Source organism: Bufo gargarizans, chromosome 2, assembly GCF_014858855.1.
Source record: "Bufo gargarizans isolate SCDJY-AF-19 chromosome 2, ASM1485885v1, whole genome shotgun sequence".
Classification (NCBI taxonomy): domain Eukaryota; kingdom Metazoa; phylum Chordata; class Amphibia; order Anura; family Bufonidae; genus Bufo; species Bufo gargarizans.
This window is the reverse complement of record NC_058081.1, coordinates 346,588,185-346,608,528: the sequence shown is the minus strand read 5'-3', so window position 1 is coordinate 346,608,528 and position 20,344 is coordinate 346,588,185. Positions and strand designations below refer to the sequence as shown.

Below are 20,344 nucleotides of genomic sequence, written 5' to 3'. Positions count from 1 at the left end.
ATGCCAATGGACTGTTGCAGTGGTGGCTGACGTGAAGCCTCATTCTCTGCTATGACATGCAGACTGATTCTCTGCTGACATGAAGCCAGATCCTCTGTTACGGGACCTCTCTCCTCTGCCTGTGTGTGTGCTGGGCCTAAATATATGCCAATGGACTGTTGCAGTGGTGGCTGACGTGAAGCCTCATTCTCTGCTATGACATGCAGACTGATTCTCTGCTGACATGAAGCCAGATCGTCTGTTACGGGACCTCTCTGCTCTGCCTGTGTGCTAGGCCTAAATATATGCCAATGGACTGTTGCAGTGGTGGGTGACGTGAAGCCTCATTCTCTGCTATGACATGCAGACTGATTCTCTGCTGTCATGAAGCCAGATTGTCTGTTACGGGACCTCTCTGCTCTGCCTGTGTGCTAGGCCTAAATATATGCCAATGGACTGTTGCAGTGGTGGGTGACGTGAAGCCTCATTCTCTGCTATGACATGCAGACTGATTCTCTGCTGTCATGAAGCCAGATTGTCTGTTACGGGACCTCTCTGCTCTGCCTGTGTGCTAGGCCTAAATATATGCCAATGGACTGTTGCAGTGGTGGGTGACGTGAAGCCTCATTCTCTGCTATGACATGCAGACTGATTCTCTGCTGACATGAAGCCAGATTGTCTGTTACGGGACCTCTCTCCTCTGCCTGTGTGCTAGGCCTAAATATATGCCAATGGACTGTTGCAGTGGTGGCTGACGTGAAGCCTCATTCTCTGCTATGACATGCAGACTAATTCTCTGCTGACATGAAGCCAGATTGTCTGTTACGGGACCTCTCTCCTCTGCCTGGGTGCTGGGCCTAAATTTATGACAATGGACTGTTGCAGTGGTGGCTGACGTGAAGCCTGATTCTCTGCTATGACATGCAGACTGATTCTCTGCTGACATGAAGCCAGATCCTCTGTTACGGGACCTCTCTCCTCTGCCTGTGTGTGTGCTGGGCCTAAATATATGCCAATGGACTGTTGCAGTGGTGGCTGACGTGAAGCCTCATTCTCTGCTATGACATGCAGACTGATTCTCTGCTGACATGAAGCCAGATTCTCTGTTACGGGACCTCTCTCCTCTGCCTGTGTGTGTGCTGGGCCTAAATATATGCCAATGGACTGTTGCAGTGGTGGCTGACGTGAAGCCTCATTCTCTGCTATGACATGCAGACTAATTCTCTGCTGACATGAAGACAGATTCTCTGTTACGGGACCTCTCTCCTCTGCCTGTGTGTGTGCTGGGCCTAAATATATGCCAATGGACTGTTGCAGTGGTGGCTGACGTGAAGCCTCATTCTCTGCTATGACATGCAGACTAATTCTCTGCTGACATGAAGACAGATTCTCTGTTACGGGACCTCTCTCCTCTGCCTGGGTGCCGGGGCCTAAATATCTGAGAATGGACTGTTCCAGTGGTGGGTGACGGGAAGCCAGATTCTCTGCTATGGAACCTCTCTCCAATTGATTTTGGTTAATTTTTATTTATTTAATTTTTAATTTAATTCATTTCCCTATCCACATTTGTTTGCAGGGGATTTACCTACATGTTGCTGCCTTTTGCAGCCCTCTAGCTCTTTCCTGGGCTGTTTTACAGCCTTTTTAGTGCCGAAAAGTTCGGGTCCCCATTGACTTCAATGGGGTTCGGGTTCGGGACGAAGTTCGGATCGGGTTCGGATCCCGAACCCGAACATTTCCGGGATGTTCGGCCGAACTTCTCGAACCCGAACATCCAGGTGTTCGCTCAACTCTAGTTACAATATTAGAGTGAAAGGATAAGATTATTAGAAAAAACTGTGCAAAAAAAAAAAAGAAGCCCTAGCCCGAGACATGGTTGGGCATGGAGACATACAGGTTCTGCATGGTATCCTGAGACATATTTGCGCACAGATGTTGCAGTGGGCCCTGTAGATCCTGCAGACTCATAGGTTGCCGAAGCTGGTGTCTCAGCAGGTCCCATAAATGCTCTATTGGTGATAAATCTGGTGACCTGGAAGGCCAAAAAAGTGTTGCAATCTGTCAGAGACATTCTTAGGAAACTCTTGATGTGTGGGGGTGAGCATTTGCACTGACCCCAAAGGGGGGAAAGCCAGGAGGAGGGAAACGGTAGTTGTGGCACTGAAAGAAGTTGTATTGGTTCACGGTGGCTTTCCTCAATCTATCGCTCCCTGGGGCCCTGCAGTGAATGGAGGGCGCACCCTTTCTTCCCACAGTGCACACCTTTTGGGGCCTCCTGCCTGGTGTTTGGTGGGGGTGCCCTTGATGTTAGGGAAATAAGTGAAAGGCAGAAGGGAAGGCAGATGGATGGTGAAGTCGATGACTGGGCCCATTTTGTTGCAATAAATAAATTCTCTCTTTACTGAATATATAATGGGACTGATTGTTCATATACTGTATCAGGCATAGTTCTGTAGTATGGAGTAGGCTTCTCCCAATAGTTGTGTATAGGCATGAGCAATGATGGTAGTAATCCTCCCTGAGTCGGATAAGAAACAGAACCTGGATTAATTGCAAAAGAAAATATGGTTCCAGTCTATAGTAGTCCAGGTTTCTCATTTATGACATCACTCTAAACTAAGGCAGTGGTAGCTGGCCATGTCAATAGCAGGACATGTAATGGGTACCATGACATCAAGTTTCCTTCTGCTAAGCTCCTGGAAGTGGTGTGACCAGGTGCCACCTGTGTCTGGATGATGGACAACATAAATGTGGTAGCTGCTTGTGCTTGTTGGCAGATCAAAGGATCCTCTGTAACTGTGGTCTGTTTGGCCCATTCAGAGGCTGTTCACCATTTGAACTGCCCTCATGTAACCACTACTCTCAGGATATCCTAACAGCTAGGTCAGAATGTCCTAGATGGAGTGCAATTTGTCTAAACGACCATCCTGCTTCTCTCAGTCTAATGATGTGTCCCCTCTCAAAGTCTGTCAACTGGCAAATATCTTGGAGTGCATTGTAAAGGCATGTGTAGCTGACAATGATCTCTCACTAAGAGGTACACTACCCAAAAGTAGACTCTGAGAGCACTTTTACACCCTCTTGTGGCAACACCCAGTATCTAATCAGACCACTCCTGTAATCATTTACGTATTTGTCTGACACATAACTGCATGCCAAGTTTTGCAGCCATCCAACATTTCTATCTGAGTGCATTATTTATTAATTTATTTTTTTGTCAATGAGTATATTTCTTAAGACGTGGCATACTGGTTAACTGGTGCATATTGACTACTGCACTATTTCCGTTAGCATTTCTAAAAATATCAAATTAAAAAATAAATGCATATTGAGTCACTAAGCTATATAAATGAACATAATATAATAATGTTTTTGCTGCTTAGTATGCATGAAGAACTGTGTCGTCTTTAAAGCAAGGATGATAATAAAATAAAGTTGCTGGATGGGAGCTACTCTCATCAATCAAGCTAGGGCAGGAAGACTATTTGCAACATCTACTCTAATCACTATTTAACAATGTAGTCTGACTCTTAGCTACAAGGTATTGAAGAAAGTAGAGCAAGCTTCTGTCACCGTGTTACATATTATGTTACAGATTTAGGATAGCTGTAGGCTTTGTTACATTATTTAGTTTACTAACTTTTTCAAGCCTAACGTTTCTTTTGTAAGTAAGCTTGTCACCTATAAGTTTATAAATAGTATAAGAAGCAGACAAGGCTTCTAAAGAGTCATATTTGGAAACAAGAATTAATTTCTGTATGACCAATTAGGACCTGTTCACATGATGATCATATGCAGTGACCCAGTGGTTCGCTGCTAAAGGGTAATTCTATGATTTATTGTTACAACTGTCAAATACTTAATTGCTCACACTATATACGTTATGCACTATGTACTACAAAAGGCTCCATGTAGGTGGAAATACAGTGCATTGCAAAAGTATTCACCCCCCTTGACTTTTTTCATGTTTTGTTACATTACAGCCTTAAGTTCAATGTTTTGTTAATCTGAATTTTATGTGATGGATCAGAACACAATAGTCTAAGTTGGTGAAGTGAAATGAGAAAAATATATAAATAAAACTATTGTTTAGAAATTGAAAACAGAAAATTGGCATGTGCGTATGTATTCACCCCCTTTATTAGGAAGCCCATAAAAAGCTCTGGTGCAAGCAATTACCTTCAGAAGTCACATAATTAGTGAAATGATGTCCACCTGTGTGCAATCTAAGTGTCACATGATCTGTCATTACATATACACACCTTTTTTGAAAGGCCCCAGAGGCTGCAACACCTAAGCAAGAGGCATCACTAACCAAACACTGCCATGAAGACCAAGGAACTCTCCAAACAAGTAAAGGACAATGTTGTTGAGAAGTAAAAGTCAGGGTTAGGTTATAAAAAAATACCCAAATCGTTGATGATCCCCAGGAGCACCATCAAATCTATCATAACCAAATGGAAAGAACATGACACAACAGCAAACCTGCCAAGAGACGGCCGCCCACCAAAACTCACGGACCGGGCAAGGAGGGCATTAATCAGAGAGGCAGCACAGAGACCTAAGGTAACCCTGGAGGAGCTGCAGAGTTCCACAGCAAAGAATGGAGTATCTGTACATAGGACAACAATAAGCCGTATGCTCCATAGAGTTGGGCTTTATGGCAGAGTGGCCAGAAGAAAGCCATTACTTTCAGCAAAACACAAAAAGGCACATTGTGAGTTTGCAAAAAGGCATGTGGGAGACTCCTAAAATGTATTGAGGAAGGTGCTCCTGTCTGATGAGACTAAAATTTAACTTTTCGTCCATCAAAGAAAACGCTATGTCTGGCGCAAACCCAACACATCACATCACCCAAAGAACACCATCCCCACAGTGAAACATGGTGGTGGCAGCATCATGCTGTGTGGATGTTCTTCAGCAGCCGGGACTGGGAAACTGGTCAGAGTTGAGGGAAAGATGGATGGTGCTAAGCACAGGGCTATTGCGTTTTTTGAGGCTAGGACGGAGGTTCACCTTCCAGCAGGACAATGCCCCCAAACACACTGTTAAAGCAACACTTGAGTAGTTTAAGGGGAAACATGTAAATGTTTTGGAATGGCCCAGTCAAAGCCCAGATCTCAATCCAATAGAAAATCTGTGGTCAGACTTAAAGATTGCTGTTCACAAGCGCAAACCATCCAACTTGAAGTTGCTGTAGCCGTTTTGCAAGGAGGAATGGGCAAAAATCCCAGTGGAAAGATGTGGCAAGCTCATAGAGACTTATCCAAAGTGACTTGGAGCTGTGATTGCCGCAAAAGGTGTCTCTACTAAGTATTGACTTTAGGGGGTGAATAGTTTTGCACATTTACTTTTTCAGTTATTTTGTCCTATTTGTTGTTTGCTTCACAATAAAAATAAAAAAAAACATCTTCAAAGTTGTGTGCATGTTCTGTAAGTTAAATGATGCAAATCCTCAAACAATTCATGTTAATTCCAGGTTGTGAGGCACCAAAACACGGAAAAAGTCAAAGGGGGGTGAATACTTTTGCAAGGCACTGTAGTTAATTGGCAGTCCTTGGTTATAGTTGCTGGGTAGTCGTCTGGACCTGCCTACCCTCTTGTGTGATGTGGCTATTGTGCAAAGGAGTCTAGTTAAACCACAGAGGAGTGTAGCTAAGAATTTGGGTCTGGATGCATCCTGTGAACTTGGTTGAAGCCTGTGAGTTGCAAACTGCAAGGAAATACAACTATACTAAGAACCAACCTCTGAGGGTGAACAGAACAGACATTTTCAGAAGGTTAAGGACCATTAAGGTAGAGGGGGTGGGCTAGTCAGCAAAGGTAATGTACGCCTATAGCTTTGGACTTTACTGCCCATGGTCAGGGTTAATTGCTTCTGGTGCCATCCACATTTCTAAAACAGACTGGTTATCCAGTCTAGTACTGCACCCTGCAGCTTGGGCATTGCAGATATATGGGAAAAGCATGCTGGTGGTCAATTGAGAAGATTGGATAGTGTATTCACAGAGAGCGTGCAAGAGAGACTTAGACGGTATTAATCTACTGCCTGTCCCAATACACAACCTTTGGTAAAAAGACTCATCATTCTCAGTAAGTTATTTATCATAATCAAGCTGACCTGGTTACTACGTCCATCATATACTGGCCCCCTGCACCTGTCCTCCTGCCTTGCACCCTGTCTACTATCTAGTATCAAGTGCACCCCAGCCACCACCAGGCAGGAGCCCCAAACCAAAGGTGTTCCCCAGGGGAAAAAAAGGGTGCACCCCACTGTACACTGCAGCCGTGGCCTAGGGGAAATCCAGAGTGGTATCAGCCACCGTAAAGACTACTATCCCCCTCATGGCCACCACAGCTACTCTCATCCTATCCATGAGGCACCAGCGGGCCTCCCTCCTGCAGGCCATGCTTGCTACAAAATTCACAGGCAGAATTTTGAAGCAGACACCGCAGCAAAATTAGGCTGGCAGCCGCATGGTGCATGCCTCTTGATGTTTTCAATGAGAAGCATTGCGGGCTTCTGGTTTACAGCCATGACAGTGCCAAGAACAGACATGTCCATTCTTGGCACAGTGTGTGGTTCCACACAGAGTTTTCATTTTTTAAAAACACCACTGTAGTTTTTTTATTTAGCTTTTTGAAGCAATGCCAGAAGTGGATCCAGCAGTAAGGAGAAGTGTTATCCTTCCTTTATATTCTCCATTACTGTTGGAATCACTTCTGGCTTTGCCTACAAAATACTGCATGAAATCTACCACAAAAACTGCAGAGTCTTTCAGAAAGGCCTCATGCACACGACTGTTCAGTTTTTTTGCTGTCCACAAACCGCGGATCCGCAAAAAACGGAAGCCGCCGTGTGCTTTCCTCAATTTGCGGAACGGAACGTGCGGCCCATTGTAGAAATGCCTATTCTTGTCCGCTAAACGGACAAGAATAGGACATGCTATATTTTTTTTGCGGGGCCTCGGAACGGAGCAACGGATGCGGACAGCACACAGAGTTCTGTCCGCATCTTTTGCGGCCCCATTGACGTGAATGGGTCCGCACACGAGCCGCAAAAACTGCGGCTCGGATGCGGACCCGAAAAACGGTTGTGTGCATGAGGCCAAAACCTGATTGAAGTATCATACTGATGTCAGTAAGATGACTAGCTCCCATCTCCTCTTTTTCAGTGTTTGACCAAAATGCATCTAAAAGAAAAGTATTATTTGGAAATTTATTTGATCTATACACACTTGCACATCTAAGACATATTTCACACAAGTAAGTTTTTTGTCCATTTTCACAATGGATAGCATCCAGACTAAACATTGTCACATTGATTTCACATGAGCATTGTCGTTTCTGACCCTCTGTCTGTTCAGGAAAAATCTTCAGCAGTTTTTCATGTAGGACTGGTCCATTCAGTGTGTAAGTGAAAACACCACTGACAGCACAGTATTCTTCCATTTTATTTCATAAATATGGTGCTTGAAAACGGATGTAAGGCCTCTTTCACACTATTTCAGTGCTTTGTGGTCAGTTTTTAACGGATCCGTTGTTTTGCTTTTTTTGTTTCCGTTGTGTTTCCGTTTCCGTTCCGTTTTTCCGTTCTGTTTTTCCGTATGGCATATACAGTATACAGTAATTACACAGAAAAAATTGGGCTGGGCATAACCCTTTCAATAGATGGTTCCGCAAAAACTGAAAACATTTTTTTTTTGCGGACCCATTGACTTGAATGGAGCCACGGAACGTGATTTGCGGGCAATAATAGGACTTGTTCTATCTTTCAACGGAACGGAAAAATTGAAATACGGAAACGGAATGCATACGGAACGAAAAAAACGGCCCGCAAAATGAAAAAAAAAAACGGTAGTGTGAAAGAGGCCTAAAGTAGATGCAATCCTGGTGGAAAAAAACTGAAACACTGAACACAATCAAAAACTGATTCAATTTGCCCTCAAAATTATCAGTTTTTCACTGAACAGACACTGACATATTCTGTATTGCTCATGAGAAAGAGGCCTTGTCACTATGAAAATGCAGTATAATGCAGGCACCATTTTATAGAGCAGAAGAAGCTGAGCAGATTGATATGCAGTATGTATAATTAGAGTTGAGCGAACACCTGGATGTTCGGGTTCGAGAAGTTCGGCCGAACATCCCTGAAATGTATGGGTTCGGGATCCGAACCCGATCCGAACTTCGTCCCGAACCCGAACCCCATTGAAGTCAATGGGGACCCGAACTTTTCGGCACTAAAAAGGCTGTAAAACAGCCCAGGAAAGAGCTAGAGGGCTGCAAAAGGCAGCAACATGTAGGTAAATCCCCTGCAAACAAATGTGGATAGGGAAATGAATTAAATTAAAAATTAAATAAATAAAAATTAACCAAAATCAATTGGAGAGAGGTTCCATAGCAGAGAATCTGGCTTCCCGTCACCCACCACTGGAACAGTCCATTCTCAGATATTTAGGCCCCGGCACCCAGGCAGAGGAGAGAGGTCCCGTAACAGAGAATCTGTCTTCATGTCAGCAGAGAATTAGTCTGCATGTCATAGCAGAGAATGAGGCTTCACGTCAGCCACCACTGCAACAGTCCATTGGCATATATTTAGGCCCAGCACCCAGGCAGAGGAGGGAGGTCCCGTAACAGAGAATCTGTCTTCATGTCAGCAGAGAATTAGTCTGCATGTCATAGCAGAGAATGAGGCTTCACGTCAGCCACCACTGCAACAGTCCATTGGCATATATTTAGGCCCAGCACACACACAGGCAGAGGAGAGAGGTCCCGTAACAGAGAATCTGTCTTCATGTCAGCAGAGAATTAGTCTGCATGTCATAGCAGAGAATCAGGCTTCACGTCACCCACCACTGCAACAGTCCATTGGCATATATTTAGGCCCAGCACCCAGGCAGAGGAGGGAGGTCCCGTAACAGAGAATCTGTCTTCATGTCAGCAGAGAATTAGTCTGCATGTCATAGCAGAGAATGAGGCTTCACGTCAGCCACCACTGCAACAGTCCATTGGCATATATTTAGGCCCAGCACACACACAGGCAGAGGAGAGAGGTCCCGTAACAGAGAATCTGTCTTCATGTCAGCAGAGAATTAGTCTGCATGTCATAGCAGAGAATGAGGCTTCACGTCAGCCACCACTGCAACAGTCCATTGGCATATATTTAGGCCCAGCACACACACAGGCAGAGGAGAGAGGTCCCGTAACAGACAATCTGGCTTCATGTCAGCAGAGAATTAGTCTGCATGTCATAGCAGAGAATGAGGCTTCACGTCACCCACCACTGCAACAGTCCATTGGCATATATTTAGGCCCAGCACCCAGGCAGAGGAGGGAGGTCCCGTAACAGAGAATCTGTCTTCATGTCAGCAGAGAATTAGTCTGCATGTCATAGCAGAGAATGAGGCTTCACGTCAGCCACCACTGCAACAGTCCATTGGCATATATTTAGGCCCAGCACACACACAGGCAGAGGAGAGAGGTCCCGTAACAGAGGATCTGGCTTCATGTCAGCAGAGAATCAGTCTGCATGTCATAGCAGAGAATCAGGCTTCACGTCAGCCACCACTGCAACAGTCCATTGGCATATATTTAGGCCTAGCACACAGGCAGAGGAGAGAGGTCCCGTAACAGACAATCTGGCTTCATGTCAGCAGAGAATCAGTCTGCATGTCATAGCAGAGAATGAGGCTTCACGTCAGCCACCACTGCAACAGTCCATTGTCATAAATTTAGGCCCAGCACCCAGGCAGAGGAGAGAGGTCCCGTAACAGACAATCTGGCTTCATGTCAGCAGAGAATTAGTCTGCATGTCATAGCAGAGAATCAGGCTTCATGTCAGCCACCACTGCAACAGTCCATTGGCATATATTTAGGCCTAGCACACAGGCAGAGGAGAGGTTCATTCAACTTTGGGTAGCATCGCAATATAATGGTAAAATGAAAATAAAAATAGGATTGAATGAGGAAGTGCCCTGGAGTCCAATAATATATGGTTATGGGGAGGTAGTTAATGTCTAATCTGGACAAGGGACGGACAGGTCCTGTGGGATCCATGCCTGGTTCATTTTTATGAACGTCAGCTTGTCCACATTGGCTGTAGACAGGCGGCTGCGTTTGTCTGTAATGACGCCCCCTGCCGTGCTGAATACACGTTCAGACAAAACGCTGGCTGCCGGGCAGGCCAGCACCTCCAAGGCATAAAAGGCTAGCTCTGGCCACGTGGACAATTTAGAGACCCAGAAGTTGAATGGGGCCGAACCATCAGTCAGTACGTGGAGGGGTGTGCACACGTACTGTTCCACCATGTTAGTGAAATGTTGCCTCCTGCTAACACGTTGCGTATCAGGTGGTGGTGCAGTTAGCTGTGGCGTGTTGACAAAAGTTTTCCACATCTCTGCCATGCTAACCCTGCCCTCAGAGGAGCTGGCCGTGACACAGCTGCCTTGGCGACCTCTTGCTCCTCCTCTGCCTTGGCCTTGGGCTTCCACTTGTTCCCCTGTGACATTTGGGAATGCTCTCAGTAGCGCGTCTACCAACGTGCGCTTGTACTCGCGCATCTTCCTATCACGCTCCAGTGCAGGAAGTAAGGTGGGCACATTGTCTTTGTAGCGTGGATCCAGCAGGGTGGCAACCCAGTAGTCCGCACAGGTTAAAATGTGGGCAACTCTGCTGTCGTTGCGCAGGCACTGCAGCATGTAGTCGCTCATGTGTGCCAGGCTGCCCAGGGATAAGGACAAGCTGTCCTCTGTGGGAGGCGTATCGTCATCGTCCTGCCTTTCCCCCCAGCCACGCACCAGTGATGGACCCGAGCTGCGTTAGGGTGCCACCCCGCTGTGACCATGCTTCATCCTCATCCTCCTCCACCTCCTCCTCATCCTCGTCCTCCTCGTCCTCCAGTAGTGGGCCCTGGCTGGCCACATTTGTACCTGGCCTCTGCTGTTGCCAAAAACCTCCCTCTGAGTCACTTCGAAGAGACTGGCCTGAAAGTGCTAAAAATGACCCCTCTTCCTCCTCCTCCTCCTCCTCCTCCTGGGCCACCTCCTCTTCCATCATCACCCTAAGTGTTTTCTCAAGGAGACATAGAAGTGGTATTGTAACGCTGATAACGGTGTCATCGCCACTGGCCATGTTGGTGGAGTACTCGAAACAGCGCAACAGGGCACACAGGTCTCGCATGGAGGCCCAGTCATTGGTGGTGAAGTGGTGCTGTTCTGTAGTGCGACTGACCCGTGCGTGCTGCAGCTGAAACTCCACTATGGCCTGCTGCTGCTCGCACAGTCTGTCCAGCATGTGCAAGGTGGAGTTCCACCTGGTGGGCACGTCGCATATGAGGCGGTGAGCGGGAAGGCCGAAGTTACGCTGTAGCGCAGACAGGCGAGCAGCAGCAGGATGTGAACGCCGGAAGCGCGAACAGACGGCCCGCACTTTATGCAGCAGCTCTGACATGTCGGGGTAGTTGTGAATGAACTTCTGCACCACCAAATTCAGCACATGCGCCAAGCAAGGGATGTGCGTCAAATTGGCTAGTCCCAGAGCTGCAACGAGATTTCGCCCATTATCACTCACCACCAGGCCGGGCTTGAGGCTCACCGGCAGCAACCACTCGTCGGTCTGTTGTTCTATACCCCGCCACAACTCCTGTGCGGTGTGGGGCCTGTCCCCCAAACATATGAGTTTCAGAATGGCCTGCTGACGTTTACCCCGGGCTGTGCTGAAGTTGGTGGTGAAGGTGTGTGGCTGACTGGATGAGCAGGTGGAAGAAGAGGAGGAGGAAGCCGAGAAGGAGGAGGTGGCAACAGGAGGCAAAGAATGTTGCCCTGCGATCCTTGGCGGCGGAAGGACGTGCGCCAAACAGCTCTCCGCCTGGGGCCCAGCTGCCACTACATTTACCCAGTGTGCAGTTAGGGAGATATAGCGTCCCTGGCCGTGCTTACTGGTCCACGTATCTGTGGTTAGGTGGACCTTGCCACAGATGGCGTTGCGCAGTGCACACTTGATTTTATCGGATACTTGGTTGTGCAGGGAAGGCACGGCTCTCTTGGAGAAGTAGTGCCGGCTGGGAACAACATACTGTGGGACAGCAAGCGACATGAGCTGTTTGAAGCTGTCTGTGTCCACCAGCCTAAATGACAGCATTTCATAGGCCAGTAGTTTAGAAATGCTGGCATTCAGGGCCAGGGATCGAGGGTGGCTAGGTGGGAATTTACGCTTTCTATCAAATGTTTGTGAGATGGAGAGCTGAACGCTGGCGTGTGACATGGTTGAGACGCTTGGTGACGGAGGTGGTGGTGGTGGTGTTGGTGGTACATCCCCTGTTTGCTGGGCGGCAGGTGCCAACGTTCCTCCAGAGGCGGAGGAAGAGGCCGAGGCGGCAGCAGCAGAATAGGCCGAGGCGGCAGCAGCAGAAGAGGTAGCAGGGGGAGCCTGAGTGACTTCCTTGGTTTTAAGGTGTTTACTCCACTGCAGTTCATGCTTTGCATGCAGGTGCCTGGTCATGCAGGTTGTGCTCAGGTTCAGAACGTTAATGCCTCGCTTCAGGCTCTGATGGCACAGCGTGCAAACCACTCGGGTCTTGTCGTCAGCACATTGTTTGAAGAAGTGCCATGCCAGGGAACTCCTTGAAGCTGCCTTTGGGGTGCTCGGTCCCAGATGGCGGCGGTCAGTAGCAGGCGGAGTCTCTTGGCGGCGGGTGTTCTGCTTTTGCCCACTGCTCCCTCTTTTGCTACGCTGTTGGCTCGGTCTCACCACTGCCTCTTCCTCCGAACTGTGAAAGTCAGTGGCACGACCTTCATTCCATGTGGGGTCTAGGACCTCATCGTCCCCTGCATCGTCTTCCACCCAGTCTTGATCCCTGACCTCCTGTTCAGTCTGCACACTGCAGAAAGACGCAGCAGTTGGCACCTGTGTTTCGTCATCATCAGAGACATGCTGAGGTGGTATTCCCATGTCCTCATCATCAGGAAACATAAGTGGTTGTGCGTCAGTGCATTCTATGTCTTTCACCGCTGGGGAAGGGCTAGGTGGATGCCCTTGGGAAACCCTGCCAGCGGAGTCTTCAAACAGCATAAGAGACTGCTGCATAACTTGAGGCTGAGACAGTTTCCCTGGTATGCATGGGGGTGATGTGACAGACTGATGGGGTTGGTTTTCAGGCGCCATCTGTGCGCTTTCTGCAGAAGACTGGGTGGGAGATAATGTGAACGTGCTGGATCCACTGTCGGCCACCCAATTGACTAATGCCTGTACCTGCTCAGGCCTTACCATCCTTAGAACGGCATTGGGCCCCACCATATATCGCTGTAAATTCTGGCGGCTACTGGGACCTGAGGTAGTTGGTACACTAGGACGTGTGGATGTGGCAGAACGGCCACGTCCTCTCCCAGCACCAGAGGGTCCACTAACACCACCACGACCATGTCCACGTCCGCGTCCCTTACTAGATGTTTTTCTCATTGTTATGGTTCACCACAACAACAAATATATTATTTGGCCCAATGTATTGTATTCAAATTCAGCGGGATATAAATTTGAGGCCTAGTATTTAGGCGCTGGGTGACCGGTATGGATTTAGTGACAGAATTAGACTTGGAAATGCACAGAAGCGTGTGTGTGAAGTTATTCTGAATGACCCTATGTGCACCTTCAATATGATCTACCCTTTTAGGGATAGATTTCAAATAGCTCTGATATAGCAGAAACGACTAAATTATGAAATTGCTAAATTGGGAATTGTATTTCAACCCAGAACAAAAAATGTGCTTTGACGGACACTAAATAACTTTCCCAGCCACAACAGGACAGCGGTAACGAGAGATTTAGCGGGATATAAATTTGAGGCCTAGTATTTAGGCGCTGGGTGACAGGTATGGGTTTAGTGCCAGAATTAGACTTGGAAATACACAGTAGCGGGTGTGTGTGAAGTTATTCTGAATGACCCAATGTGCACCTTGAATATTATATACCCTTTTAGGGATAGATTTCAAATAGCTCTGATATAGCAGAAACCACTAAATTATGAAATTGCTAAATTGGGAATTGTATTTCAACCCAGAACAAGAAATGTGCTTGAACGGACACTAAATAACTCGCCCAGCTACAGCACTAGGGACAGATTTAGCTGGATATAAATTTGAGGCCTAGTATTTAGGCGCTGGGTGACCGGTATGAATTTAGTGACAGAATTAGACTTGGAAATGCACAGAAGCGTGTGTGTGAAGTTATTCTGAATGACCCTATGTGCACCTTGAATATTATATACCCTTTTAGGGATAGATTTCAAATAGCTCTGATATAGCAGAAACCACTAAATTATGAAATTGCTAAATTGGGAATTGTATTTCAACCCAGAACAAGAAATGTGCTTGAACGGACACTAAATAACTCGCCCAGCTACAGCACTAAGGACAGATTTAGCGGGATATAAATTTGAGGCCTAGTATTTAGGCGCTGGGTGACAGGTATGGGTTTAGTGCCAGAATTAGACTTGGAAATACACAGTAGCGGGTGTGTGTGAAGTTATTCTGAATGACCCAATGTGCACCTTGAATATTATATACCCTTTTAGGGATAGATTTCAAATAGCTCTGATATAGCAGAAACCACTAAATTATGAAATTGCTAAATTGGGAATTGTATTTCAACCCAGAACAAGAAATGTGCTTGAACGGACACTAAATAACTCGCCCAGCTACAGCACTAAGGACAGATTTAGCGGGATATAAATTTGAGGCCTAGTATTTAAGCGCTGGGTGACAGGTATGGGTTTAGTGCCAGAATTAGACTTGGAAATACACAGTAGCGGGTGTGTGTGAAGTTATTCTGAATGACCCAATGTGCACCTTGAATATTATATACCCTTTTAGGGATAGATTTCAAATAGCTCTGATATAGCAGAAACCACTAAATTATGAAATTGCTAAATTGGGAATTGTATTTCAACCCAGAACAAGAAATGTGCTTGAACGGACACTAAATAACTCGCCCAGCTACAGCACTAAGGACAGATTTAGCGGGATATAAATTTGAGGCCTAGTATTTAGGCGCTGGGTGACAGGTATGGGTTTAGTGCCAGAATTAGACTTGGAAATACACAGTAGCGGGTGTGTGTGAAGTTATTCTGAATGACCCAATGTGCACCTTGAATATTATATACCCTTTTAGGGATAGATTTCAAATAGCTCTGATATAGCAGAAACCACTAAATTATGAAATTGCTAAATTGGGAATTGTATTTCAACCCAGAACAAGAAATGTGCTTGAACGGACACTAAATAACTCGCCCAGCTACAGCACTAGGGACAGATTTAGCTGGATATAAATTTGAGGCCTAGTATTTAGGCGCTGCGTGACAGGTATGGGTTTAGTGACAGAATTAGACTTGGAAATACACAGTAGCGGGTGTGTGTGAAGTTATTCTGAATGACCCAATGTGCACCTTGAATATTATATACCCTTTTAGGGATAGATTTCAAATAGCTCTGATATAGCAGAAACCACTAAATTATGAAATTGCTAAATTGGGAATTGTATTTCAACCCAGAACAAGAAATGTGCTTGAACGGACACTAAATAACTCGCCCAGCTACAGCACTAGGGACAGATTTAGCTGGATATAAATTTGAGGCCTAGTATTTAGGCGCTGGGTGACCGGTATGGATTTAGTGACAGAATTAGACTGGGATATGGCCAAAAAATAAACAGACTATTGCTGGTTAAATGCACTTGGTGTGACAGCTTCACCCTGATGTAGGCTTTAGCCAAAAAACAACCACACCATTGAGGGTTAAATGCACTTGGTGACAGGCGCAGCTTGCCCCTGATTTAGTATATGGCCAAAAAATGAACAGACTATTGCTGGTTAAATGCACTTGGTGTGACAGCTTCACCCTGATGTAGGCTTTAGCCAAAAAACAACCACACCATTGAGGGTTAAATGCACTTGGTGACAGGCGCAGCTTGCCCCTGATTTTGTATATGGCCAATAAATGAACAGACTATTGCTGGTTAAATGCACTTGGTGTGACAGCTTCACCCTGATGTAGGCTTTAGCCAAAAAACAACCACACCATTGAGGGTTAAATGCACTTGGTCGCAGCTTGTGCTGGCGCACCACAAGACACAAAATGGCCGCCGATCACCCCAGAAAAATGTGACTGACAAACGGTCTGTGCAGCCTAAAAACAGTGAGCAATTGAGGATCAGCAGCTCAATGATCCACAGCTGCAGATCGATCAGTTAATCAAGTCCTTTGGAGGAGTTAATCTGCCTAATCTCGCCCTACTGTCGCAGCCGCAACCTCTCCCTACGCTAATCAGAGCAGAGTGACGGGCGGCGCTATGTGACTCCAGCTTAAATAGAGGCTGGGTCACATGGTGCTCTGGCCAATCACAGCCATGCCAATAGTAGGCATGGCTGTGATGGCCTCTTGGGGCAAGTAGTATGACGCTTGTTGATTGGCTGCTTTGCAGCCTTTCAAAAAGCGCCAAGAAAGCGTCACAAAAGCGCGAAGAAAGCGACGAACACCGAACCCGAACCCGGACTTTTACGAAAATGTCCGGGTTCGGGTCCGTGTCACGGACACCCCAAAATTCGGTACGAACCCGAACTATACAGTTCGAGTTCGCTCATCCCTATGTATAATTCATTTATATTCCTGCCCATCCTTCCTATTAGTGACTAACAGGACTGATGGGCAGGATGGGCAGTGCCCTCAATAACTGTGTATACATAGCTGTCAATCACTGATAGGACCGCCTCCTGGACTTCAAAGCCCAGAATGAGCAGAAATTTAAATGTATAAATTACAAGATTTACTGAATCTTTTCCCATAAGACTGCTCAATCTCCTTGTTGCTCTTTAACATGGTAGCTTACATTGCATTTTCATGGTGAGAGGTTCGCTTTCAGGCAGCAAAAACACCCACCCACTTCATTAGCTTCTTATTCTCTTGCTATTTGCTATGCTTTGGATTTAGAAATCCAGGTTATGTACACTTTTTTGTTTATTTTGGGGGCATCTAAAATTACAACAAAAATGTGATGTCATTGCAAATAGACTTGATTCCGTATCAGTGCCCCCATGGTTACAGACTACACGCCAGACACATGTAGTCTGATCAGTGTCGGACTGGGGTGCCTAGGGCCCACCAGTAAAATTTATTTTGGAGGCCCAATGTACGAATACATACAAATATTACCTGCTCACATAGCCAAGGGGGGGAACCTGATACCAGATGATTTATCATGGGGGTCCCTGCAGCAACTTTGAGAAGGTAGATCTTGGGGAGAAGAGGACACTGGCAGCTTTCCTCTATAGCTAGAACTCATCTCAGCTACCTGATCGTGTCTATAATAATAAACTGGGTAGTTTCTTTAATAATCTTTAATGTTCATATATGAACATAGGCTGGTTGAGGTGCTGTACATTGAATATATTTATGTAGTGCAGTAAGTTATGTGCTACTTATGCAGGGGGTGGGAGACTAGGGGTCCACCTTGCTCAGGGGTCCACCGGGGGATTCCCCTGTACCCCTGTGGGCCAGTCCGAGCCGGAGTCTGATCCTGCAGACATACTCCCTTCCATTTGCACCCTATTGACAAAAAGCACAGGGCTTGTTTGCACAGTGGTCTGTAACCACAAAGACAGATAGCTCTTCATTGGAGCTGTATACACAACACAGTAAATCAATAATGAGAAGGCAGCACTCCAAAAAATTGTTTTATTCAAGCAATGTCAGCAAATTTCACAAAACAGTCAAGGCTACTTGCATAGTTTATTTTCTTATGCATTATAATATAGATTAATCTCTGAACCCCTAATGCCTCATTCACACATCAGTGCTCGTCCAGTGATTTCCATCAGTGATTGTGAGCCAAAACCAGGAGTGGATCCTACACAAACATAAGGTAGAAGGGAAAGATCTGCACCTGTTCTGTGTTTTGGACCCGTACCTGGTTTTGGCTCACAATCACTAATGGAAATCACTGACCGAACACTGACTGTGTGAACGAAGCCTAACAGATCATAAACACTCATTTATGTTACCTGATAAGGATAAGGCTTTAATGAGTGTTTGTGAGGAGACCAGAGATAAGAGCTACAGACCGAGCCGTCAGAGCAGCTCTCTGACAGATTCAGTGTAAATCATCATAGGGGAGATTTATCAACACTGGTGTAAAGTAGAGCGGGCTTAGGTGCCCATAGCAACCAATCAGATTCCACCTTTATTTCAGAGCTCTTTTAGAAAATGAAAGGTGGAATCTGATTGGTTGCTATGGGAAATTAAGCCAGTTTTCCTTTACACCAGTTTGATAAATCTCCCCCTAAGGGCTCATTCACACGACTGTATGGATGGGTCCACATCCGTTCTGCAATTTTGCGGACCTATTCATCTCAATGGGGCCGCAAAAGTTGCGTACAGTGCACTGTGTGCTGTCCGCGTCCATTGTTCCGTTCTGCAGCCCCGAAAAAAATACCTAGCATGTCCTATTCTTGTCCGCAATCGCGGACAAGAATAGGCATTTCTATAATGGGCCGCCCGTTCCATTACGCAAATTGTGGAACTCACACAGGCAGCATCTGTGCTTTGCGGATCTGCAATTTGTGGACCACAAAACACAGCGGCGGCGTCTAAATGCGCCCTAAGTCTGCTTGTCCGCAAATACAGTTAAAGTGAAAGTTGCCCCCAAAGAGTCTATTGCCTTTAAAGTACTATCTGGCAGGTGGAAAAAATGCAACAAAAACGCTGCTTAAAGAATGCTACAAAAAATGTGTGTGTGGAAGCAGCCATGAGCCACGTGTTTTTACCACCTCAATCCTATGCTTACTTCTTTTCAATGTTCCCAACAGTGGCTGAGAAGACCAAAGAGCAGGCATCTCATCTGGGTGGAGCTGTCATGTCTGGTGCTGGGAACATTGCTGCAGCCACTGGCCTAGTGAAGAAGGATGAATTTCCCTCAGATATAAAGGTGGGATGTTGACAATTTTACTAGAAACTCTTTCATGACTTCTATGTCACCTGTGGGGGACTTTGTATTGCCCCATATCATTCTTACTGGTATACAGGTGCCTTTACATAATTCAGTAATATATGATTGATCTCATTTCAGTAACATGAATCAACATGGAAACACTTGTATACAGCCACTTTACTGCACCTTCACACGTGGCAGATTTTGTTGCAGAAATCTCGGCAACTGCAAATCCGTTCCATTCATATGAATGGGGTTGTTCTAATGCTAAGCCAAGCTCATGGATTTCTTCAAGCCACATTTAGATGAATGGAATTGATATTCAGTCACAGTAATTTCTGCTACAAAATCTGTCGTGTGTGAAGGCACCCTTAGATGGTCAATATTTCGATAGCATATGTTCATGTAAGGTAATAAGTCTAGATTTTGAGAAGTAAGAGTAGTTTTACACTGGCCTTAAACATGTGCCAATCAATGACAAAATGACAACAACTGATGCAAACTGAAAGAAGTATAGTTGGTCATGCTCGTTCAATTTGCATATTGTTGGCAGCACAGCCACAGGTTACATAGAGAGATCTGCTGCCGCCCAGTAAGCATTTTCATGTCCTCAAAAAAGATTTGATCAACCAATAAAGGAGGGTTTATTCATTAATTGGCTGATTGGTAATGTTTGTTAATTTCCCATTATCGGCCTGTGTAATAATCCCTTAAACTCTGGCTGTTGTGTTGGATATTTGTGGTTGTTGTTTTGGATATTTGTGGCTGTTGTGTTGCATATTTGTGGCTGTTGTGTTGCATGCTTGTGGCTGTTGTGTTGGATGTTTGTAGCTGTTATGTTGGATATTTGTGGCTGTTGTGTTGGATACTTCTTGCTGTTTTGGATATTTGTGGATGTTGTGTTGGATATCTATGGCTGTTGTGTTGGATATTTCTGACTCTTGTGTTGTATATTTGTGGCTGTTGTGTTGGATGTTTATGGCTGTTGTGTTGGATGTTTGCAGCTGTTGTGTTAGATGTTTGTGGCTGTTGTGTTGGATGTTTGTGGATGTTGTGTTGGATGTTTGTGGCTGTTGTGTTGGATGTTTGTGGCTGTTGTGTTGGATGTTTGTGGCTGTTGTGTTGGATATTTGTGGCTGTTGTGTTAGATGTTTGCAGCTGTTGTGTTAGATGTTTGTGGCTGTTGTGTTAGATGTTTGCGGCTGTTGTGTTGGATGTTTGTGGCTGTTGTGTTGGGTGTTGGTGGCTGTTGTGTTGGATGTTTTCAGCTGTTGCGTTGGATACTTCTGGCTGTTGTGTTGGATATTTGTGGCTGTTGTGTTGGATGTTTTCAGCTGTTGTGTTGGATACTTCTGGCTGTTGTGTTGGATATTTATTTCACACAATTAAAA

At 45.8% G+C, this 20,344-nt stretch overlaps 1 protein-coding gene across 1 annotated transcript in view; it reads left to right on the top strand.

Annotated features, from left to right (window-relative positions):
* The window catches only part of SNCB (synuclein beta), a 111,331-nt gene that overhangs the window by 41,564 nt on the left and 49,423 nt on the right, over nt 1-20,344 (top strand). The window contains exon 5 of the mRNA XM_044277400.1: nt 18,832-18,950. Within this exon, the coding sequence (XP_044133335.1) occupies nt 18,832-18,950 (119 nt within the window). The remainder of the gene's footprint in view (nt 1-18,831; nt 18,951-20,344) is intronic.